Below are 26,202 nucleotides of genomic sequence, written 5' to 3' on the forward strand. Positions count from 1 at the left end.
TATGTGTAGTTGGCCTTTAGTCGGATTTTTCGGACTTCCTATTGCCCTTGAAAATGTCTGGAAAATTGGGCAGTCGAAAAAAATGAATGCATGCCTTTTACTGCCCCTAAGGGCTCACATCGCCCCAGGCATGTCCCAGATAGCTCTGAAGGTTTGGCAGTACAGTTATAAGGCGTATCAGTGCTCATACTGTGGCAGACTATGGGTGCATGCACGAGTTGATAATTATTGCATACAATGGAACCCTGTTAATACGTTCCTCGCTGTTGCGTTTTCCTGGTTGCTACTGAAATCCCATTGACTCCCATCTATTATGTTGCGATTACTTAGTGGGCTTCTTCGATTTTCCACTTCTAGCTACCCGTGGGCTGCCAGAGCCAGCCAGTGTCTTCATTTTTCTTGGGTTGCTCCGCCCACCGCGCCACGCACTTCCACCGGGCGTTCATTTTGCTCTGGCTGGACGGTTCTGGCTACCAGCGGGCTGCCAGAACCTGCCAGGACGATTTTGGTCTGGCTGCTGTCTGAAAGTTCTTTGGCTAGCAGATGACTAAAAGAGGCGATGGGCGCTCGCCGCCATCATTGCGGACACTTCACGGATTGCAACGCGGGCGCTTGAGGACTTAAATTTACCTCGCTCAGCCGACTGTCTATGGTCATCTTCGGATTTCCTTACTCTTAGCATTATCTTTTAGGTGCTAACGCTCCGTTCCACATTGCGAAGTGGTGTGATACGAACAGTGGTGAATCGTTTGAAGCTTTTGTGCGTGTATGTATGTGTGTCCCCTGAAGGCTTCTTCACGGCGGTGATCAGCGCGCCGTGGTCTCGTGTGCATGTTATCTGCATCGTGTTCCATGCAAGTTGTAGACGCTCATTCACACATTGCGGTACATTTTGGGTTCGTCTTTCTCTGGTGCTGTTCCTTTTCACCTATCTCGTGTATGTATATATCTCCTTTTTTGGCAGTTAGCGAAGGCTTTGCAGCTAGCCCGTGTTTGCTCCGTCTCTTTGTCGTATGCTTGGGTGCCAGCTCGAAGTTGGTATGCATTCAAACTGCAGGCCGTTGATCTAAGAATGCACTGATTGAGTAATAGGCACACGTAAATTAGAAACGTACATTGGCTTTTTGCTCTCATGATCGCGACCAATGTTATTTTTCGTGTGAAACATTTCACTGGCCACAGGCGGCGTGCATTTTCCATGCGCCAGCCACGTCCCCAGCTCCTTAAGTTTCAATATGAGAAGCACCATCAGCCACAACAAACTTTCTAAAATCGAAGCCCAAGCAGGTCAGCACGAAATTTTATGCGTATGAGAGGTACCTGATAACCTGCTTTTTTGTGTCTTGTGAAGTGATGGCATAACACCAACTCATCAATGTCGCGGGTGGGCGACATGATCGCTGTGAGCAGGGATCCTTGCGCTATCGCTTTCGAGTATACAATCGCATGATTTTGCGTCTTGTCATTGGACGCGTCTGAAGCCATCTGTTGCGCTGCGCAAGGTGAGGTTGGCCCAGTGCGTGTCCTGCGCCGAGTCGCGCGAAAGTGATCGTATCCCTGAATGCAACTATATTTTCAAGCTGGGAACGCATAAATGGGCCGACTACGCTGAGCGCGCGCCGGCCTCACTGGGCGCTGCCATGCTGGTAGCATGGTTACATTTGGCCAGCTGTCCCGGCTTTTGATTTTGCAAGCTTCGGGCAGGTCCAAGTTCTCTTGGGATCCCAGCCCACGTGACTTCCTATCAGGACTTGAACTAACGGGCTGCCAGAACTCCGAAAATCGAAGAGGCCCAGTATTGGAGAAAATTGTCTGAAGAGTCTGCATACCTTAACCCATTAGGTACCAAATCAAAGCAATTCAAATCGCTTGCCCCCAAATGGGAAGTGGTGACGTTGCATACACCATCACTGCCCTTTACTGCTGTCAGTGAGTATAAGCGGTGCCCAACATATGGCGCTATGATTTTCTGCACAAAGCGCCAGCGTGCGGCCATGGAAAAACTGAGCCAAGGCATAGTGTTGGATTTGCTGCTGCAGCTGCCCATGTTCAAGTGGGGTGGACTGTTCGGGAATCGCGCTACATCACTTGAACACAGCGTTCTCTGCTACTCGCAGTTTGTGTGACTTTTGCGAGTCAGCAAAAGCAGCACAGCACTACACGATTTCAAAACTACTGCGGGCGGGCAGTGCAAAGCAGAAAAAAAAACCTGACCACCTGCGTCATTGTCAAGAGTTGCAAGAGCTAGCCTCTTATTTTGCTAGCGTTTGTCCATTATTTAGTGAATCTGAAACAGGCCAATATAGCATGTGCTTGTTTGTGGCTGGCACTCTCTTGTTCAGTGCAGGGCTTCAATTCCCTTAGTTTTTTTTCTTTTTACAAATGAAAAGGAGGAGTAGGACCTCTCAGGGTTGCAATTTACTGTCATGGTTCCGAACTCAATGAGTTTGTTTTTTAAATATCAAATAGAACTGGACAAGTACAATTTTTTTTTGTCTTGCAATATTATGAGTGGTTCAGTACTGCAGTGACAGAATTATGAGGAATGGCTACGTCATAAGGATAGTCCTGGGGAGTCTCTAATCATGTCCTGCATTTACCTCAATTTCTCGATTACTAAAGCTCTGTTTGCAATATCGTTGACACCTTGGATATCTCAAGCACTAATCTGTCACTTTAGCTTAACTTAACGTTTGTCTTTAGTGTCCCTTTAATGCCCAGTCCCGAACTCTACTCATCACAGGAAGTTGTACCAGTATCACCAGTGATGGGTCACTTGTTCAGCCCAATGTGCTCCCCCCACTGCCAGACGAGTTACGGTCGGCATTGATAGAAAGCTGCCTTCAAAGCAGCTTTCTTAAAAAAAATTTTAGTTGTGACCAGGAACCAGTCAAGTAATGAATTTTCAGAATATGAATGACATGGCAAATGTTATGACATCATAAAAATTCTGGAAACTTGGAATGTTTTTCTCTAAATTATTTGGGGTTAAAGGGTAAACTACATGCATGCATGTGCCATCCTCAGTCACAGTATGAGCACTGAGACATCTAACAACTGTTCTCAGAGCTGTTTCTGACATTGCTGTGACAATTTGTGACTATCCTCACTTTTACATTTTCCCAGCTGTTAAATTATTTTTCCATGGTCCTTTGAAAGATGTATCACTAGTGGCCTCCTTACATTTTTGCTACGCTTCACCGCAGTACATCCCATCATGTCGGCCTGGTCCGGTGCCATGTCGGTCTGGTCCACCTCTATCGGTACTAGATTTGTGAGAGTTGACAGGACTGATCGAAATGATAAAGCGGCGCAGACAGGGGGAACGGCAAGAAAAGCAGCGCATATTTCATGAAGCGCAAAGCATGTGCGAAGATCCGGCCAATTAGCCATGCATAGGCACGCAAATCATGTTGAATATGCGGCGAGTGTCGATTGAACTTGCTGTTCCTTTCTTGATTTCAGAATTTTTGACAGGCGGCAAATCACGCCGAACCTGACAATGAAACGGCGCCTGCTCTTTATCGTCAGAGCTGCCTACAGGCAGAACGGTGATGAATTCACATGATGCATGGTCCTTTCGTCTGGTGCGGAGTGGCCTTACGATAACCCATTTGCCATAAAGTTGGGATACAGTGAAACCTTGTTAAACCGTAGTTGGCTGCAGCTCGGAAAAAGTACGTATTAAACGGTAATACTGCTTAACCGAAATAGTGTGAGATCACCCACTTACCTGTCAAATATGGAAGTACGAGAGAGCGCGGTAATAGGACAGAAAACATGCAGTATTTATTCACTTCGCGTGACAAGAGTGTTATTTTCGTTTGATGCCGCGGCGGGCTAACAGCGACGACAGCGGCCTCAAACTCGCTCAAGCTGCAAGCCAGCTTTTCCACCAGTCCCCACTTCTTGGCAAACATCTGCATAATGCTGAGGTAATGCGCAGCATCTGCCACTGTCGGGCCTTAATTGCCCATGCGGTCGCTTTCCGTGTCGTCATCACTGTCGTTAAGCGATACTTCGGCAATAACAGAGGCAACGATTCGAACCTGGTAGCCGAGGTATTTTCACGTTCGAAGCAGCATTGCCAAGCAACTTCTTCGCATTCGGAATGCCTCACACTGCAGTCAACGGTAGATCCCTCTCGTGCCAGCACAGGCTTCGTGCCACGTTCGACAGCACAATGTCCAATTTTTCTTCTCTCCGGAGCACCCGGTTTTTGTCCTAGCTTGCATGACGCCACAACACGGCCACAACGCTCCGACTGGTACAGCTCTGAAATGTTGCTGATGGGGATGTGGCTTCACCCTTCCACGCGCCCTCCGCGTTTGTGCTTGGAGGCCGTTCGGATCTCTGAGGCTTGTTCTGCAGGGCCACCGTACTGCTGTGATTTCGCGATGAGAAGTGGATACGCCACATGTTAACCGATACGTTCGCATTAAGCTGGTACGGTTTATGCAGATATAAAATGCATTATGTTCAATGGCCGCTGAGTCGGGGATTTGACTTTACTGCTTTTAAAACGAAACTGCTGTTTAAGCCGGTACAGTTTAACAAGGTTTTACTGGAAAGTAAACTGGAAAACTGGGAAGTAACATTTTCTATGCAATAAATAAAAGGTTTCTACAAAACACAGATCCTCTATGAAACTGAGAAGCTCATTGTTATTCAGTAAAACATCACTAATTCATTAGTTCCAAAGGAAAAAAAGTCATTTGAGTCTATTCAACTAAAAAAATATATATCTTCCAGATCTTCATAGACTAGAATTAAGCTCTAATATTAATTTGATGTTACCTTTAACAAGAGTAGATTGTACTGGATATCTTGATTTCTGTGTACCTAAGTTACTGATAGCTTGCTACTTGTTATAATGCTAGGAGGCTCCCGAGCATGTGCAACACCGTATTTTCGTGACCAAAATTTGTAAGCATTTTGTGAAACATTTTGACGTATACGATATTCGTTTTTTTTTTAAATTCGATTTGATTCTAAATCTACTATTCAGTATTTGAACACCCCAAGCTTTAAGTGCATTATAGTCAAATTGGGCATGTAGAATTATTTAATATCAGAACTAGTTTTGTGCATAAGCCTGTTTGTTTTAACTGGGTTCTACTGTACTTTGTAGACAGGTCTGTAAGATGACTTGCCTGTCATGCAGCACCCGGGGGTACCCTGATCGTGGATTTGGACACGGCCAAGCCATCACAGACAGACACATGTGTCTTTTCGGCACCCAACAACATGGAGGTCCTTCGCAGCTACGCACAGCTGATCACCAAGCTGATACGGCGTTACAAGTACCTTGAGAAGACCCTGGAGGAGGAGTTTAAGAAGGTGTTGATGTTCCTCAAAGGGTTCAGCGCCGAGAACCGGCAGAAGCTGGCACGAGTGCTTGCGGTGCTGATAGCGGGGGGTCAGGTTTCTGCCTCAGTGCTGCAGAGCGCCCTGCAGGACCACCTGGTCAAGGACGGCCTGGCCCTGCAGTGCCTGCTGGATGTGCTCCAGACTTGGCTGGATGAGCGGGACCCGTCCACCCTGTGGGCTGTGCTGCGCAAGGCGGGATTCGATTCGCGCCTCATGGTGTGTAGGCAATTACAACCATTGGTGGTATTGGGTTTGGGAGGGGGAGAGAAAATGAGAATGTGCCATTCTTGGTCATGGCTGTGAATTGAATGGCGCTGGCCAACACTCTTGGGGCTAGATCTAGTGCACATGCACACACCTATGGGGGGGGACCGTGGTTTCGATAAGCTTTTTTATATATTGAGTTGTACTTTGTGCGGTACATTTTCCACAGGAATATAAGAAAAAATCAGACACTGCAATAACAAAATCGGTGGGGAAAGTGAGAAATATTCGCTTTCATGACAATTTTGTTGTTGCAAAATGAGGCAGCAGAAATAAGCAATCTGTCGTGAAATGAACGTTAAGTGGCAATTCCGTTAGCCTACATTGGCAAGCCTTGCTCGAGGAACTGTGTTGCCAACAGTACAGCGTGCCCCATGTGTCGGGCAGTGGTGGCAGCGACACTGCCATTGAATGCTACTGTCGGTCTATCGCTTTCAGAGAGATGATCACTTTCGCAGGATTTTGCGTAACTTGGCACTGGATGCAGAGCAGCAGCATTCCACACACGCAGCAGCAGCTTTTTTCTAGCACATGCTGTCGTCCATAGAAGCTGTCGCATCCGGTGCCGATCGCGAAAGTGATCGTATCTCATATCCCCAAAAGCAATCGACCAAGACTGCGGCCCCTTCGTGCAAATCTGCTTCTGGTGACACCAAATCCACATGCAGTGCCTGCTGCATAGAGTTTCGTACTTTCACTAGAGGGAACTCTGGTGCTAGTGTCTATAGGAGCTGCAAGCGGGGCAGTTCAGCCAGCACGGGAATGATGAGTAGTAAGTGGATTTGCCTAAGCTTCGCCCTTCTGGCTTCAAACGACTTCATGAATTTGTAAACTCCTCATTTTCAACATGTACTGTGTACAGTGGAACCACGTTCATACGTTTTTCACCGGACCGAGGAAAAGAAACGTAACAGCCGGGAAAATGCAACAGTGAGGAAAGCTCCGAAAATGAATGAAAGAAGTGGAGCTTCAACTATAGACAATATATTTCCACAGAGTGCGCTTAGAACTTAAAAAGTCTAAAATGGTGGCTTGCCGTTTCTTTCGCTCGCTAGAAATCACCACACGTTTCTCAATAGCCCGGAAGGCCGTATTGTTGTCAGCGTCTCTGTGAGGTGCGACATACCTACGGAGGAGGTCCAGAGCCGCAACGGCTTCTCCAAAGCTAGGATTTGGCAACTCCCCGGCATCATGCGGCTCGTGCTCCTCGTCGTCACCGCGCCACGGCAATGGCAACGGACGAAGGAATATCCGCGGGAAATCTTGCCCTCTTTGGCATAATCATGCTAACATGCTAACGATTGTTTAGTATTGCTGCGGAGTGCGCGCGTCCGAGCAGCGCGGTTGTGCGCAGCGCGGCGTGGTTTCGTGAGAAATGCAAACAAGAGAGGAGAGCTGGCCCGATAGGCGGAGCAACGCCATGAGCAACGCCAACTTCCGGCTTTCCTTTAGCTATAGCTTCACAGAGAGTGACGTCGGGGCCTCTCCTGAGTTTCCTTCCTCCGTGAGTTGACCCGTCTAACAAACCATGCGGTGACTGTTATCACAGTGATGATAGTGAGAGCATTTTTCATGAATGGCCACCTAGTGGCGGCCTCTCGAACTGGCGTGCGGCTTCTTGCAGCCAGTTCCATAACCAAGCCCGGTCAAAACTCGTCAAAAACCAAAATGGCGGTTGGAGCGCGTTGCCTACTTTAGCCCAGGCGGGTTCGGGTTGCGACGCATCATGCGGGAACATTTTCACAGCGGGGTTCCTTATACATTGGATCCTATGGAACCTATGCCGGGACTGGATGAAAACGACGTAGCAGCCAGGAAAACGCAGCAGTGAGTAACGTAACAGCGGGGTTCTACTGTAATAAATAAATAAACAAACAATAATAAAATTTTCTGACGCCAGGTTTCGAACACTGGACCTCTAGCACGAAAGCCCGCCATCGAAACCAATACGCCAAGGGCACATTATTGACAAGGGGCATAGAACGCCCTCATACTTTCTCGTGAGCAAGCCAGCACGTTGAGATGCTTGGCGCTTTTTGCTTTTGCCACCTCGATGGGCATAACAGCTGCAATTAGCAGAGATTGTGCATGTTCGCAGAGTCTTCTGCACTTAGAAAAGTACAGATTGTTATGAAATTTAGGACTGTGAGTGAAGGCAGATAAAGCATAAGAAACCAAGCCACAAGAACGCCTGAATCCGCAAACATGAAGATGAGACAAATCTACGTACTACCCATCATTCTCTTGGTGGCTGAACAATTGTACCACCAGAGTTCCTTCCCTCTAGTAATTATTGGATGAAATTCTATGGCCTGTTGGGTGGCATTGAGACCAGCATTACAAAGCAAGGGATGCATATTCTCGGACGATCACTCAATCACAGCTGAATGTGTGGCAGCCCACGCTGCAGCCCCCATCTCAAGCGCCATAACCAAGTCCATTTTGTTCGATGTGGATCTGTTTTTGCAGCACTTTTCTCACCAAGCGGCAGGTAATGACTGCTCTAGGTAGGCAAAAACTGTCACATATCGGTAGCGCCATGTGGCTGTGCCATTTGAAATGGGCGATCTGATTGTTCTTCCTGCTGATTTCAAAAAATACTATATTTTCTGTAGGCCAATTATTTCCAGAGCTACAGTAGAGCCTCATTCATATGTTCTGGAAAAACAAACAATGCAAGAAAAAATGTACAGTCAAACCTCCTTAATACTTACCCGCTTAATCTGTAATTGCGGTTTAAATGTAGTCTCGGAAGGTTCCCCCACCCAATCCCCATTAAAACCCATGTATTGGCTGATCGTCTAATATGACAAAGTGTACTCTGTTTGAATTCCATGTTGCAACCATGGCCACATCTTGCCGCGTTTAGCTTTGCTCACCATGACATTGCCTCCACACACCTGGCACTTTACACAAGACAGCAGAGCATTTATGGAATCGAGGCTTACAATAAAAAGCATGTCTCCATCTCATCAGAGCCAGCCGCGGTGGCCTCAGCGGTAGCGAGAAAATCTTGAGCCTCACTTGGTAGTCAGCATTGAAGCAATCTTGCAGTTTTCCTTGAGCCTTTTCCACCTTCTGCAAATCGGCAGCAGGCTGCAGCAGTCATGTCGGAATGTCTGCCGCTGTCAAAACTGTTTCCATCTTCTAAGCTTATTCCGAAGTCGCAGGGGAAGGCTTTGGCAGCCCTCAGCACAGGTATCTAACTGTTGTCAATGTCTTCCAAGGCTACTGGGAACTTCCCAAAGTTTAAGTGCGCACTTGTCGCACACTTCTGTTAGTTGAACTTATGCTTTGTTGCGAACTGAGTTTGACATTGTTGCATGCCGAGTTTTGCACGCCAGAGCAGAACAGAAATTTGCCAGTGGCATGGCATGCTACTACGGTCGATGCCTCAGTCGACAAATGGAATTGCGCAGTGGGACAACTTTATTGCAGGCTTTTTCTTCGTAGCCACTCAGTGTGTGTGGAGTAGCAGTGACGGTGAAAACTAAAAAAGAGTGGCTCTTTCAGACGACTAGGATTGCTGTGATCAAACTTGGAATGGCAGCCACGCGTTGCGGAAAAAGGTTTTTAAATAAATGCCACTTGCTGATGCAGTCAAACTTTTATAACTCAAATATTGATCCAAGATGTGTACAAATTTCCAAGATAATGCATCACTTGCTGTAGAATCCAAAAATGAGATATTAAAAAAATTTATTTTTTGCAATGTTTGGTCTCTAGCACCTTTGTCTTCTTAAGGGGAGACACGGGTCTGGGAGGCGAAAAAAATTCTGAAAAATCGATTTTTGGAAGTATGTTTTTTCATAATTAATAAGGTCTAAAGAAATTGTTCCTAAAATACTGTAGCAATGTAATGCGCATTAGTCGAGTTATTCGGTCTCAAAGTCAGTTTCATGGCCATTTTCGCTCGCGAAACCACCTCAAGAACGATCATATTCAACGCCGCAGCGCGTGAGAACCACGCCAAGTAGCGCGGCCATTTTGGTCTCATTTGAAAGACGCATTCTTCTATTGTCTGTTCCTAGCGGAAGAGCGCTTTCCGTCTGGCAACGGCACAGCTATCGCGCATTAAAAAAAAGCCCTCATACTCGCACATTATTGGTGCGTTTCTATCACGTGGGGCCGTTCCTGATTCCCTATTGGATGCCAATGGATTCGTCTGCTAGACAGCGGCGCGCAGTCCGCCATTTTGCCAAGAGGCCTAAGCGACGGCTGTGCGATCGGTGCGATGGCAGGCGGTCATCGGAAGTTCCGTACTGTTCATGCGTTCGGGTAGAAGCTAAAACGGCGTCCGAGAGCACGCAGCGTATCACCAGCGAGACCTTCTGCCGCCGAGAACACGGAAGCAGCGGGCGGTGCCGGCGCTATCACGAACGCGGCACCCGCGATCGCGGACGCGATAGCGGCGACCCAAGATCACACGCGAGCTGTGCGCGTCGACACTCCCCTGGTTTCCGACGCTCAAAAAGTGGCCATCGAGTGCCGTGCGAGTGATATACGGCAAGACCTTTCGTCGACGTCAGCCACACGACGCAAGCGGTCTTTTTTTCGAGACTCTGAAGGAGCCGCGACGACTGGAACGCCGTTCACCGTCGTAAGCTTAGCGTTGGTGAATGAACTGCTTCAGTGCATGAATTGCCGTGTGTGTGGCGGGCCTGGCAGCATCTCCAAAGAAGACCGAGAATATGGTATCGCCGCGAAACTTGTGCTGACCTGTGGTGAGTGCGGAGAACTGAAGACTGTATGGAGCTCGCCAAGAGCAGGGGGGGACGCGGCGCGCGGCCCTTTCGAAATCAACGTGCTCGCGGTTCGCGCGGCAATGGGCACAGGGAACGGACAAACTGCGCTAAACGATATATTTTCCACTCTGAATATTTCGCGGAGAGGCATGCACACGAAGACCTACCAAGATTATGTTAAATTGAAGATGAACCCTGCCTCGCAGAAGGCTGCCGCGTTCGTTATTGACGACTGCGCGAGCACGGTGAAAACGCTGTATGCCGATCTGGACTACGGAAATCCTGGAAACATCGCTGTTTCCTTTGATGGGACTTGGTTGACCAGGGGCCACTCATCTCATATTTGTGTTGGGACAGTGATCGAGCTATTTACGGGATACGTGCTTGACTTCGTCGTCCTATCGAACTTCTGTTTGGGGTGCCAGCTAGGGCCGAAGGAGGACGACCCAAGGTATGCCGAGTGGCTAGCTGACCACAGTTGCCAAAAGAACACCTCCAGTAAGCCAGGCCAAATGGAGGTAGAAGCGGCACAAATTTTATTTGGCCGCTCATTAGAAAGGCATGGGCTCCGCTACACAACCATGTTATGTGATGGAGACAGCCGGGCCTTCAATAGCCTGCAGGAGGCACAGGTATATGGCTTTGTGCCAATAGAAAAAGAGGACTGTGTCAACCATGTGCATAAGCGCATGGGCACAGCCCTTCGAAACCTCCTGCAGAAACAGAGCTGACGGAAAGCCAAGCCTTGGCGGTAAAGGAAAACTCACGGGCGAGCTGGTCACGAAGCTCACTACATATTATGGATGGGCTTTGAAAACTCAAGGAAACATCGAAGCCATGCATAATGCTGTTTGGGCAACTCTTTATCATGTAGCATCTACTGATGCAAGCCCAAATCACTCTCATTGCCCAAGTGGTGAAGAGTCCTGGTGCAAGTACAACAGGGCTGTTGCCAAGAAGGAGACTCCTCCAAAGCATCGCTACAACCTGCCGGAGCATGTTGTTGATGCCTTGCGGCCTGTGTACACGCGACTCTCTGACAAGAAACTGCTGAAGCGTTGTCAGAGAGGCAAAACCCAAAACCCGAACGAGAGCCTGCACTCTGTCATTTGGTCGCTCGTGTCAAAGAGCAAACATGCCTCTCTTTTCACTGTGGAAGCTGCTGTGGCCGATGCAGTCACAAGGTTTAACGCAGGCAAAGGGAGAGCAGATGCAGCAATACTAAATGAACTGCACCTGCAGCAGAATGCCATAGCCTCTGAAAGATGTTCAGAAAAGGACAGTCGCCGACTAGTGGCATCCGATAAGAAGCATGCACATGCTGAAAACTTCAGGCGTGCAATGAAAAGAAAGCGCACCAAGGAAAATGATGATGACTACGTTCCTGGTGGCTTCTAGCATCGTTACCACACTGATTCATACCTTCTCCCATTGAATAAAAATGTTCACCATGTTCCTAAACTTCTTTTCTCGTTTTCTCAAAACATTTTTTATCACATCCTAGGACATTGCCCACAGTAACTTTTGATGTAGCGCTTGGATTTTGATAATTCTTGCAGCATTTGAAAGCTTATACATTGATTAGTGCAATAAAACCAAGAAATTTTGACTTTTATTTAGAACAGTGATTTAATCAACAATAAAATTAAGCAACAGTTTCTGATTTCTGATGAGTATACTTGATAAGGCCATAACTCTTGAACCAATGAAGCTAAAAATAAAATTATGGTTTTCCTGCACTCCCTGGTCTCTATAGAGTGCTGTCATACCAAATTAATAGCAATCTTTTATGGGAAAGCTGTCAAAAGACTGGGCAGAATGTAAGTTTATGAAACAGTCAATATTTTTAAATGTGGGAGTGATAGCCCAAATCTAATTGCATATTTGTTTTTAGCTGTGAAAAATACATATTCTATAAAAATTTCAGGTGGAAATACTGAAAATTAAAAAAAAATATTTTCAAACCAGTGTCTCCCCTTAAATGGTGGCGGGAGGACAGCTTCCATGGTACATTCAGTGATAGAACATCTAATACATAATGCAGAAGTTGAACTTCCTCGATTGCTTAGCGTGTTTCATTTTTCCTGTAGTTTGGCCAACTGGCGTTGTATAAATGGAGCAATAAATGCCATTTTGAGTTGGCCCTTTAGATTGGCCACTGTGCTCTTTGTACTTAGGGCAGTTAGACTCCACAATGTGCATAGTTTCATATCAGGGGTGCTGATTTGGTGCATCCTTTGGTTTGCAGGAGTTCTTTCCTGTGAGCAAGAGGAGTCCGGAAAACTTCACAGCTACGTTCAAGGCACACGGCGTCTCTCAGCTGCTGGACTACCAGGTACGACCAGTGGCCTTGGCTGTGGCACAGTTTTATCAGCTTGCATTGACTTATACTGGGTCTGACACTGAGTACCGTGGAATCCTAGCAGTCTAGATTAAATGTCAGTGGTCAGTGTGCATGTGTGTGTGTTTGAGAGAGAGAGAGAGAGACGCGAAAAGGTTGCGGACATGTCCAAACATGGTCTTCCAAACACTGCCTTTAATCTTATCTTTCTCTCCTTTCAAAGTCCCCTATACAGTAAAACCTCGTTAAACTGTACCCGCTTAAACAGTAGTTTCGTTTTAAAAGTAGTAAAGTCAAATCCCCGACTAAGTGGCCATTGAACATAATGTGTTTTGTATCCGCATAAACCGTACCAGCTTATTACGCAATACGCATCGGTTAAAACGTAGCGTTTCAACTTTTCGGCGCGCAAACACGGCGGTGCGTCGTCTCCATCGGGCGGCCCGGCAGAACAACAAGCCTCAGAGATCGGAACAACGGCCTCCAAGCGCCCTGTGCGTTTGCGCGTGAAGCTGCATCAAAATCAGCATCATTTCGACGCCGTGCCAGAGAGCGTTATGGCGTCGTGCGAGCGAGGACTCGCGTCATTCCGAAGCTCGGATAAAAAAAACGCCGGGTGCTCAGCATAGAAAAATTAGACATCGTCCGTGCTATCCAACGTAACACGAAGAAGTCGGCGCTGGCACGCAACAAGAATCTGCGGTTGACTACGGTGTATGGCATTTGGAATGCGAAGAAGTTGCTCGGCAGCTCTGCTGCGACAGTGAAGACATGTCGGCTACGAGGTTCGACTTATCGCCATCGTTACCTCTGTTGTTGCCGAAGTCTCGCCTAGCGACAGTGATAAGGACGACATGGAAAGCGACAGCACGGGCGATTGAGGCCCGACGGTGGCAAAAGCTACGCGTTACGTCAGCCTAATGAATGCAATCGTCGCGACGAGAACAGGGGCGCGATAATGTAACTATTCCAAATGAAAGGTATTCCAAACTCCGGCACCCAACAATGAAAATGCGCCCCCGGGACTTCTGCAGCTCTACTGCGCACGTGCATGGAGAATACGTAACGTCAACGAGAAATCTGCCATGCGAGCGTTTGCCGAGAAGAGGGGGCTGGCTGGAAAGCTGGCACGCAGCTTCAGTAAGTTTGAGGATGCTGTCGTCATGCCAGGCCGCCGCGGCATCAAACGAAAATAACTGTTGTCGCGCGAAGTGAATAAATACTGCATGTTTTTCCCCTTTCATCGCACTCTCTCAGAGTTTTGTTTTCGACAGGTAAGTGGGCGACCTCATGCTATTTCGGTTAAACAGTACTACCGTTTAGTACGTAGTTTTTCCGAGCTCCGGCCTACGGTTTAACAAGGTTTCACTGTACTAAGTTGCGTACCCCCCCCCCCCCCCCAACCCCCACCCCACCCAAGAGAGCGCGTGCAACAACATTGTAGAATGCACAAAGGAGACACTGATAAATGAAAAGCACAGAGTGCACAGCTAGTTTAATGTCCGAGGATAGTTCCGTTTTACAAGTTCATTGAAAAGTTCATGCAGTCCGGTGTTGTCCAGCATAGCTCAGGTGAAAATGAAACATTTATTTATACCTCTAAAACAGCATGTCAAGCGTTAGGCACACTGAAATAGTCAGTAATCTGCACTTGCTTTCGCAGAAGTTTCAGGTTCACAACCACGGTGTGCATTGCGTCCAGTGGCTGTGCGAACACTGGCATTTATAATTTGGCATGCATGAAAACAGTGAGAGACTCTATAGATGACAGTGAACCGTGCGTGAACATTGGAGTCGGTGTCAAAGACAGGCCACTGTCTATCGTTTTCGCTGCCGCTGCTCTCGTCGCCTCCGTCGCACCATGCCACTGTCTGTGTTGCGACGATTGCCCCGTTGGAGCTTCTTTGCAGAACGAGGCAGCACTATCCGACTCAAACTCCTCCCTCAAGGCGACGTCCTCCCAGAGTTCGGTAATGTCAGTGGCTGCTACAGTGTTCGTTCCACACATGGGTGGTTTCACCCTGTCACAGAAAGCCTGCTGTTTCCATTGATCGGCATGGTCACTGGTTCTAGCCTTCATGCGCAAGTGCGTACTTTACAAAATTTTCAGCTTTCTTACAGAGCTTTTCGCTTTGTTGACGCACCTACTGCTGCTTCCGTGGCGCATTTCCGCGCTCGCTGACGAAGAGAGTGAGGTTGTAGAAAGGGAGCGCAGGCACGATTTGCTTCTCGCCTTTCTTTTTCCTTTTTTTTGGTCTCTCTGGACGCTCGCCAGCGATGCGGATGCAAAGCAGCTGGCGCCATCTTGTGGCATGCTGCGCCAACTTGCGACGCTCTCCGTGGCTTTTGCAGTTAGCACACTTGTGGGACGCACTGCGTGGTAATGGCGGCAGATACGAACTCGCATAGGCAAACTTTTCGCCTAGTCTCAGTTCAGGGGAACTGCCACTGTTGGGCCTGAATCGCCCATACTTTCGCTTTCCGTGTCGTCCTCATCACTATCATTAGGCATCACTTCAGCAATAACCGAGGTAATGATGGCGAAAAGTCGCACCTTGAAAAGTCAAACCTCGTAGCCAACGTATTTTCACGGTCACAGCAGCACTGCTGAGCAACTTCTTCGCAATCGAAATGCCACACACCGTAGTCGATGGTACATCCCGCTAGCACGAACAATGTCCAATTTTTCTTCTATGCCGAGCACCTGGTTTTTGTCGTAGCTTGCACGACGCCACAACACAGGCCAAAACGCTCTCTGACTCTGGCACTGCGCTGAAATGATGTTGAGGTTGATATGGCTTCACCTTTCTAAGTGCCCTCTGCATTTACGCTTGGAGGCCATTCCGAACTCTGAGGTTCGTTCTCCCGGGCCGACGTATCGCCGTGATTTTGTGATGAAAAGTGGAAACCCTATGTGTTCACCGATCCGTACTCATAAAAGCTGGTACAGTTTATGTGGATACAAAACGCATCATTTTCAGTGGCTGCCGAGTCGGGGATTTGACTTTACTACTTCCAAAACGAAACTACTGTTTAAGCGGGTATTGTTTAATGAGGTTTTACTCTAGCAGGATCAGCCAGGAGCCATGGGAGAACGCAGTGTTGATCTTCTGGGTTTCTTTTCAGAAAGCACAGGAGGCATCGAGTGTCAAGAAGGACCTCCAGCAGCAGGTGAGCAACATGCTCAAGAACGAAGTGCCAGTCAAGGAGATCATCCAGAGCGTGAAGGAATACATGACTAAGTACTCACTGCCCGAGCACGATGTGGCTGTACTGGTAAGTGGCCTTTCCATTGTAGAGCAGTAGCTCTTTCCAGATTGTGCAAGGCACATATGCAGCAAAAGCAAGCTTTTTTTATCCAGCGATAGATGAGTGGTTGAGTGATTGGCAGAATAGTCTGTGGCATGCCAACAGGCTGCATTCTGACCCACCACTCTTAACGGCTATGGCATCTCACTGCCGGGCTCAAGGTTGCGGGATCAATCCTTACGGTGGCGGCGGTATTTCAATGAGGGCGAAATGGGAAATGCTTGTAGACAGTCGAACCTCCTTGTACAGCTCAAACCACTTATATTGTAACTGCTTATAGTGCAGGACTGGCTATAATGCTGTCCTTTCTGACTCCCCATTTGTCTTCCCACAGAATTCAATATGTATACGCATGCCATTTACAGTGGAGCCACATGAGGCAAAATATCGGTTATATCATATTCACTTGAATGTAAATTGACCGTGATTGTAACGCGAGGGTCTACTTTCTAGTCATGCGAAAAAAAGAAATAAACCCATGAATGTAACGCGAGATGAATGGAAGCAGAAATGCTACCTTTATTCAAGAAATCACAATTCAGAAACACGTTCACTTAAGGGGGAAGGAGGGGATCAGAATTAACTTTTTTGTTTCTTGACAGAAAGGGCTGAAACTTGGCACACACACTGCACATTGCAATAAAGAGACAAATCCAAAATTTCATTAGGATATCTTAATTAGTTTTTGTTTTATAAGAATTTATAAGTTCCTTGCTTGTGGAAAGCCTGGCACAGTAACGAAACATGATAGGGAGCTGGGAATACTTTGCATGTTTGCCCAGGTGTCTAATCTACATCAAGACAGTGTTCGATTTTTTTTTTAGTGCGCTAATAATTTTTTGCTCAACATAACATGCACATGACTGTGCTTCACTGCATGGAGCCATGTAGTAATTGTGAAATAATTAAATAATGGAAAGATAAAGAAACATTTCAGGACTGTCTTTAAGTGCAGCACAGCTTGTGGATCACAGCAAAACAAACTGGGCAAAAATCGGTCCAGCCATTGTTGTGCTACGCTTTCCACGAGCGAGGTGATTGACAAAAAAATGAAATTGAGAAAACTGGCTGCAAAGTTTTAAAAGCACTGCAAATTTATTAAAAAGCACCAGGGCTGTAATATTTTGAATCATTGCTGTCAGGCATCTTCTTACACCTTTGCCTCATTGTTTGGTGGGCTTTGGATGCCTTCTTCAGGCTTTCTTTATCCTTTTCTTGCGCCGTCTGGAGTAGTGCATGACCACCATTTTCACTGCCAGACCGAGCCTGGTATCGCACTGCACACCCACAGAACGCTGTTGGCATCTTGGGCACAGAGTTTTAGCGATCAAAGAGTTCATCGCGGAAACAGGCATAATAATGAATTCAGTCACAAGGGGCCGAAATTTGTTCTTGGCATTGCTGCTTCCGCTCAGTCGCGGACACTGCGCGAAGGGAGTCGCGAACACTGCATGCCTGCGCTTCTGCAGTCACCGCTGGCACAAAACGCGGCCCGAGGCGCGTCTGAATCGTGCGACGATTCGTCTGGTATGTAGCTGTCGATGTAACAGTATGTAGCTCGTCGACGGTTGAAGCTTACTCGCAGGCTGCGTGTCCCTGTCGCACGATGCATCGGAAACGCACACCGTCTCTGCCGGCGATGGAGACCTTCGACCCGCGTCGCCTCCAACAACGCGATCTCGGTTGCCGACTCGCGCGGCCGTACGCACAGGTGCGAGAGCCTCCGTTGGCACGTCTTCCGGTGGCTTGGTTATCAGTGTCGATGTCAAAGGGCGATTGTCGGCATCGCTGCTGGAATCGCACGGTGCAAGATAACGCGGCACGTTATCCGCGTGTTCAGTCGGGTTCTCCGCTTCCCCCGCTGGCCGCCGTCTTTTTCTCACCGTAGGAGGCTTGCACTTCCGTTTTCCGAAGGCATGCTTCATTTAAAAGTTCTTTTCGAATGAGCGACGTTCCATCACTGACCTGGGAGCTTTCATAAATCCGAATTCTGCGAGTGTCAAACGAAGAACGACGCCGGCGTGGTTTTCAAAGCAGACAACTGCGGTACGCTGTGGTTGCCAGCTTGCCCGCTGCTGTAGCAGCAACCAATGGCGAGACGCCTTTCAGTACGGCAACCAATCGTAGGCCCGCTTTCATCGCAGGGCCCGTGTGACCGCCTCTAGCAGACCCGCGCTTCTTTTGTGTTTGTGTGTTTGTTACAAGATGGCGACGACCGAAGAATTCAGAAACGGGATGGCGAAACTGCGAGCTTTCGAACGATACCAAGATGGCGGCGTTCGGTGGCGGGAAAGACGAGTTAGGGCTCCGCGAACTGCGGTGATTTTACGCGATTTAAAGCTGTTTTCTCGCCCTACGCACTGATAAATTAATTTTTTTCGGGCACTTTTAGCGCGTTTTCAGTCAAACCATTTTGATACAATGTAGATTAGGCATTGCAGATGCCGAAACGCGTCGTTGCCAAAAATCGATCTTTTTTGCGATTTTCGCGATCTGATCCCCGCGTCCCCCCTTAATGTCTGAGGTGGAGACGCCTTTCCTTGCGCGCGGTATTCGTGGGCGATCCCTTTCAGAGGTAGTTTCACTTTCGCGAACCTTTTTGCGACACAGCCCCAAAAGCGTTCCAGACAAGTGTGTTCTGCGCTGTGCCAAGCTCATTATCAGTGCCAAGAGCATTGCCAGCATTAACTTCGAGGGGTTGGGTGCTGGGACGGGAAAGGGAAACTATCTCTACAAGTGATGTGTGCTGTAATTTCATATTGGCAGAGTGAAAAGCATTTAAGCCGAGGGTGGACTGTACTTTTCTTTTACATGCAGTTATATATCTCACTGTGCTTAGACACTTAGGGGCATTGCATACGGTTGAAACCCTGTTGTGGTCATGTGATCATTCCGAAACATAAGAGTGGCCAGTTTAGTGCACAAGTCTCCGCACACAATGACTGAAAATGTGTGTACAGCCCGAGTAAGTTTTATTGAAGTGCTACCTCGGTATTTTTGTGCAGCTGTGGACGACCCAGATGTCTGGCATGGATTGGAACAAGAAGGAAGAGCTAGTGGCGGACCAAGCATTGAAGCATCTGAAGCAGTACACTCCTCTGCTTGAGGCTTTCACAACCACTCCACGTGCAGAGGTAGCTCTGCTGGTCAAAGTCCAGGAGTTCTGCTACGACAACATGAACTTCATGAAGGTGTTCCAGAAGATTGTTATCCTCTTCTACAAGACAGATGTGCTCAGCGAGGACTCTATCCTCAAGTGGTATAAGGGCGCCCACTCGCCTAAGGGCAAGAGCGTGTTCCTCGATCAAATGAAGCGCTTCGTCGAGTGGCTCCAGAATGCCGAGGAAGGTAAGGGGTGCTTGCTTTGATACTTGAAGGGGGGGTAACTTGTTGAGTGATGTATTGAACAGCAAACAGCCACTAAGCTGCCTCACAGCACCATTAATACGTGTAGAGCACACATTCTCTTGAATATGTGCTTTATGTTTAATGTAGATTGCATGGTGTGTAGCAGTATTGACAGGTGCTTGTCTGTCATTCCGATTTTGAAGCTGAAAGGGGACGTGGCAATCAGTTATAATTGTTGATTTACAACAATTGGCATGCTCCATCTAATTATTATCTGTCATTGTAATTGTAACAATTGTCATCCCTCAACTAATTAAAATCGCAGAAGTAGCTCTTGATTTTTGTCATAATGTTCACGAAGCCCTATTCTATAAAGCTATTTGTTTACTTTTTACTGCACAGTAAGCACAAGAAAAACGATCACGAACATTATTATGCATTGTAAATATCACTTACACCGTGTACATAGACAGAGGGATTATTATGCATATTGGCTTACAAATTATTTTTGCAAAAGGTGAATTATAAAAATACTTAATGCGGACAAAAATGGACATCTATGTAGCACTCCCATATGCTTCAGGGCTTGCATGCAAGAAACAGATTCTACCTTAAGGGGAGACGCGGGTCTTGAAATGACAAAAAATCGCAAAAAAGTCGATTTTCGGAAAAGTGCGTTTTCGCTACGTTTATACATTCAAGAATCCCTCCGCGAAATCTAGAACCTAAATTTAATCGAAAAATAATAAAAAAACACACTTATACGGGCCACGGTGGCCGCGGAATTAGCAAAAAATCGCCAAAAATGTTCGAACTTCGCGCCGTCGTCATTTGCGAACGCGTTGGCCGGCGGGCGCCATTTTGAGCTTGTTTGGAAGCTGCTTTCTTTGTGCGTATTTTGCGTCGGTTCAAAATGGCGTAGGTGAGGAGGAACCGACGCTATCGCGTCATTTCTGAAGGATGCGCCCGTGCCGCTGATTGGCCAAAGCACGCACGCCCCCCGCGCGCCTCGCTCCTATTGGTCCGGCGCCGTTTGAGTGCCGATTCCCGCGTTCCCGACAGGCTGGTCGCTCTCGTGCGCGCTGCGTGTTTGTCTCTGTGGTTTCATCGTGCCGCTCGCTTCTCGACAACGTTCGATGAAGTGTCTTTTTCGCTGCCTGAATGGCTGGAGGAGATCGTCGTCTGAAGACTACTACGCGTCAAGCGTTCGGCAAGGCGCGATGGCGGCCGTGGAATGCGCGATAGAAGACTGATAAGCTTGTCGTGTACCCGGAGTTGCCGGCTGCTGGTCTGCCTGAAGATTCTGCCGGATCGAGTTCCGAGCTGCAATCCAGTACGTCTAGCATCAACACTTCGTCCACCCACGCCTCGCGTGTTGGCGCAGACCGTGTAGATACGGGCGCGTTTTCTTCACGACCGAAGAAAGAAGCAAGCGCGCAGCGATCGCCGATAAGGCGAAAACGCGCCCGGCGTCGCAGTCTGCAACGGAGCGAAAGTTGGAGCTGCTGGGTGTTGACACGAAAGAGGACGTCAGCGACAGCGGAACGGAACTTGCGATCGTGGATTTATCCGTGGTGCAATACTTTTTTGGACTTATGCCGTGTCCCGTGTGCGCCAAGAAAACGCTGATGCTTTCGAAGGACCCCGCCAAGGAGTACGGGCTCTGTGCCAAGCTTGTGCTGGAGTGCTCCACGTGTGGCATGCGCGAAAGGATCGTCGGAGGTTCACATGTCCAACAAGGATCACAAAAACAGAAATGCTTTGATAAACAAGCTTGCAAAGAGGCACAAGCCACCAACAGACTCTGCCTACAGTCTTGGGCATTTATAGGTATAGGTGTGACCTTTTGCTGAATGCACAATTGTGAGAGTGTGCAAGAGATATAAATTTTTTTTACAATTTAAATTCTGGGATTTTACGTTCCAAAACCGTGATTTGATTGTGGACCAATTTTGACCACTTGGAAAGCGCTACAACACAAGCACATGAAGTTTCTTGCATTTCAGCTCCATTGAAATGTGGCGACCACCACTGGTATTTGATCCCAATTTTTTGTTGTAGCCGTAAACTTTGTGGAAAGGACATATTTTGTTGTGGCCATGAACTCTGCACAACTTTATTTGCATAGGGATGCCATTTGTGTGCCTTCTGTTCAACAAGGAACTAAAATAGGAATGTGAAGCTCATGGTGCTAGCTTTCTGGCATTGCTTTCAATGACTATGCATGATTTTGCAACCAATATCTCAATGTTATTTTTGCAAAATGGCCATATATATGTCATGAACTTGTTGCTGAAAGACAGGGCTACATGGTGGTGCAATTAATATTGCCATATTGTTAGCCCATTAAAAGTTACAGTGAACTGAAAGTTCAAACTCATTTTTCTCAGCTTCATTTTTTTGGACACCGCACACTGCCTTACGGGGGATCTTCATATGTTCTTTCGAAGTACCAGCAAAATGTTTGGTATCAATATATTTGTGTCGAATGGATCTAGCCGGTGATGCTATTTATTTATTTCTAAAGCTGCCGGCTAAATTTTAATTGCCACTAAATACAAACGATAATTAGCAGAAATATTTGAATTATGTTTACATCTGTTATTTTTGCATTATAATTGCACTGAGAACAATAAAAATAGCATCACCGGCTAGAGCTACTCTCTGGCATTCTGGCCATATACTTTGTTTTTCCTTTTGACAAAATTAAGTTTTTGAAAAGTCCCGTAAGAAATTGATTGAATTTCTGTATTAAAAACTTTGCATCATTTGTTCTAATGAAGATATACAAAATCTAATTATATATTTGCAATCAGCAGAAAGAACTGAACAATACTGTTAAATATCATCCCGTTCACACTAAAATTAACAAAATTGGTTTTAAGACCCACATCTCCCCTTAATTACAGTCGCCGACCGTTTATTCGGACCTCACGGGGACTGCGGAAATGTCCGAATAAACAGGTGTCTGAAAAAGCAGATTAAGAAAAAACAAGAAGGTCCTTTATTTCCATGCACTTATTCGGGCTCGGCAGTAGGCTTGAAGAAATCGTGAATGCGCCATTGCACGCTGTTCCGTTTACGCGCAATCAGATAAGCCTGAATCTCTGAGAGGGTCGTACGGTCACTATAGGCGGCTGAAAGCACGGTCACTGCTTGTACACGCTTCGCATGCGACGGCAGCGTAGCACATAGTGCGTCATCTTCCGACTCGGAGTCATCGTCCGGCGGCGCAGCAGAAATCTGACGAAGGATCTCGCCGTCGTCGAGTTCTGCGCATGTCAGTACAGCAGTATCGGCACCTGTGAAACTGTCAAATGAGTCGGTGTCTGGAATCGCAATGCAACCACTGCGCAGGTCTCGGTAGCACATTTTCGGCGTCAGTAGGGAGCACATCGGCAGGCGACAAATCCTAGGCCTCCCGGCACCCACTTGCCGGCATTCCCCAGCGCAGTCTGTGCGAGCACTGTCGGTGCCATTAGACACTCGACGCAATTTTTTCGTATGCCGCGTTGCATCACCACAAGCTCGACACAGCACACAAAGCAAACATTACCACGCCGCCATGCCGACACCAGTCGCACAAGCGAAAAACGTGGCCTACTCGCAGCGTCGTGCACGAAGAAATAAATAAATCAGCTGCTGGATTGTCTTGACATGGCTTACTAAGCTGAGACCGGAACTGCTGTAGCTACGAACCAGGCAGAAACGATGATGATGAGCGGGGATTTGCAGTAGCGCCACTTCGTGGGGCAGCAAGGAGGCTTCGTTCAAAACAAAAATGGAATTCAGCAAGTCGAACCGTGCGCCGGTCAGAGTAGGTGCATGGTGCTCTCGATCGAGTTGGCTCAAGGAGTGTCCGAAAAATCAGACGAGAGGTTGCAAGGTGTCCGAACTTTCGGCAGTTGTTATATGTTATGGTCTATGGGGAGAGTGGCGGTGCCGCGAAGCAGACCGAATAATCAAGCATGTCCGAATTTTTGGAGTCCGAAAAATCAGTCGGCGACTGTATTCGCGAAACGACAAAGCGATGAGTGACAACAGCTGCTTGAAAATTAAAAGCTGAGAAAACATTGGCCAAAGCTTTGTTTGTCAGCATAGTTTCAAGAAAGCCTTTGAGCACCTAATACCTGCCAGGACATAAGTGCTTTACCAGTGAGGTCACATTTTCTTTACATTTCAATGTAATCCTTGGCATTTTTCAGCAGCATCACGCTGGTTTGCCCTGCGATTGGTCAGCCTTGTCGCGTCATGATCATCAGTGAAGGGTGGATACTTGGGCCTTTGGTAGTTCATTTAAAACCAGAACAGCGCGAGAGACAGGGACAAACCAAGAAATCACACAGTGCTGTGGGTGTCTGATTTTTGCCAGATAAAATACCTGATGTCCTTCTGTTTCTTATCTTTCGTCAGGTCATCCAGCTGACTTTTTTTCAAACCCCAAAAGATTGCATTTGTCATTGCTGAACTCGTCCGTTGCCATAGCACGCATCAGGATGGCGAGGGCGTGTAGTGTTTGAGCTGCTGGTGGCTGCTCGGCATTTTCGTCACATTCAAACTCGCTGGAATTTGCAGCCTCAGTCATGGCCTTGCTGAGAATGTCCTCGACCGTGCGCACACTACAAGTGGCAAGGTTGTTGTCTGCGGCGATAAAATAGCGCACTGAGCACCCATCATCAAGCTGGTCCCACTCTTCGATTTCCGGGTCTTCCGACTCTAGGGGCACCTCTGTAGCACTCCTGAAGAAGCCGCACTTAATGAAGCAGTTGGCTATTGTAACCGGTGGGACTCGGTCCCAAGCCATGACTATAAAGTGAATAGCATCCAGCAGGCTTATTCTCTTTTTTTTCTTTATTGACATCCATTTATATACAACAAATGGAGGCAGTACAGGAAAAAGCCACTCAGACATGGCTTGAGTTACCCTCAACCCCTTTGTTTGCATAAGCTGCTAGTCGCCATCCTTGCAATAAATTTTGGCAAAAAGGCAGAGCACAAGAAGTTCTTCAAAATAATGCATCGTATTCCTCATTACTCCAGCATCAGTGGTCGTAGACACAGGGTCGTGTTGGCGGGCAAAAGTACAAGCTTGACGTTCTGAAGCAGCAGTGTCTTGGGTGTGGGGCACGCTGACCAAGAAACAAGACTATTTTTCTTTTCTTGCTTCCCATCCTTCTTTCAAAGGGCGAGATGAACTCTGAACATGGCTGTTGTTATCCACGCCTTTTTGTTAGCACAGTACAAGCAAGGCAGATGTCTGGCATACGTTTCCTTTTATATATCCAGATGACCGATAGACACGAGTTTGAAACGATTTAGCATTTTAAAAGGATATTACATTAAATTCAAATTTTTCCATTAAAGATGGCCCTCTACCTAGGCTTTCGAGACTTATCCATCACCGTCAGTTTGTTTCTCAGGCCTGTCTGCATTGCAGCAGAAAATGATGGTGATTCGCTCATTGCTTTTTTCACTCACAACAGACCTGCCTCATTGCATAGAAGACTCTCGAGGCTCATACCCCACGATGAGCGACGGCAGTGTAGTCAAGAACCAGTCGTTCATGACTGACTCGTCAGCCTATTTTTCCTTCACCAAAGATGCTTTTGTATACAAGAATGCACCTCGTTTTGAAATGGTCCAGCCATCCATCCGTTAAAATCCTAGGATCCATCAATGCACAAAGTTAACGCGATCTCATCTGCTTTCTATCAAAACCTTGCCATCAATATTCACGCCGGCCGCAGTAACTTCCTTAAACCACATTAGCAGAGCTTTCTTTAGCTTAACATGATGTCTTCGCCTCCTTTGCGTTGACATTGCAGGAAAGCACATTCTTCACGATGTGCTCACGTTGCCCAACAATGGTGCACAATGTCGACAGTGCGAGGCCTAGCTGCTTCGTCAACTTGATCCGTTTTTTCTTGGGTTCCTCGTCCACCTTTCACAGGATGTCCAATTTCTCTTTAAGAAATTGAGCTTTCCGCTTGTAAGTCATGGCATGCTGCTATGCGGCAAACGGGTGTGAGCCGCGAACAAGAGCGTGGCTTCGAATGCAGCAGCAGCAGAAACAAACGACGAAGCACCTGAAGAAACACTAGATAATCAGGCAGAAGTTAACCCATATACAGTCGCCGACTGATTTTCCGGACTCCAAAAATTCGGGCATGCTAGATTATTCGATCTGCTTCGCGGCACTGCCATTCTCCCCATAGACCATAATGTATAACAACTGCCGAAAGTTGGAACACCTTGCAACCTCTCGTCTGATTTTTCGGACACTCCTTGAGCCAACTCGATCGAGAGCACCATGCACCGACTCTGACCGGTGCATGGTTCGACTAGCTGAGCGCCATTTTTGTTTTGAACGGAGCCTTCTTGCTGCCCCACGAAGTGGCGCCACTGGAAATCCCCGCTCATCGTCATCGTTTCTGCCTGGTTCGATAGAATTGCTACAGCAGTTCCGGTCTCGGCTTAGTAAGCCATGTCAAGACAATCCAGCAGCTGATTTGTTTGTTTCTTCGTGCACGACGCTGCAAGTAGGCTATGTTTTTCGTCTGTGCGACTGGTGTAGGCGTGACGGCGTGGTGGTGTTTGCTTTTTGTGTTGTGTCGAGGTTGCGGTGATCCAACGCGGCATACGGAAACATCGCGTCGAGTGTCTAATGGCACTGAGAGTGCCCGCGCAGACTGCACTGGGGCATGCCGGCAAGCGGGTGCCGGGAGGCCTAGGATTTGTCACCTTCCGATGTGCTCCCTACTGACGCCGAAAATGTTCTGCGTGGACCTGCGCAGCGGTTGCATTGCGATTCCAGACACCTTCTCA

At 47.5% G+C, this 26,202-nt stretch overlaps 1 protein-coding gene across 1 annotated transcript in view; it reads left to right on the plus strand.

Moving 5' to 3' along the window:
- kra (basic leucine zipper and W2 domain-containing protein kra) overlaps window positions 1-26,202 on the plus strand; it is a 39,701-nt gene that overhangs the window by 8,108 nt on the left and 5,391 nt on the right. Inside the window, exons 4-7 of the mRNA XM_050178931.3 lie at window positions 5,165-5,586; window positions 12,628-12,714; window positions 15,847-15,996; window positions 19,035-19,377. Of these exons, the coding sequence (XP_050034888.1) occupies window positions 5,165-5,586; window positions 12,628-12,714; window positions 15,847-15,996; window positions 19,035-19,377 (1,002 nt within the window). The remainder of the gene's footprint in view (window positions 1-5,164; window positions 5,587-12,627; window positions 12,715-15,846; window positions 15,997-19,034; window positions 19,378-26,202) is intronic.

Source organism: Dermacentor andersoni, chromosome 5 (genome assembly GCF_023375885.2).
Source record: "Dermacentor andersoni chromosome 5, qqDerAnde1_hic_scaffold, whole genome shotgun sequence".
Classification (NCBI taxonomy): Eukaryota; Metazoa; Arthropoda; class Arachnida; order Ixodida; family Ixodidae; genus Dermacentor; species Dermacentor andersoni.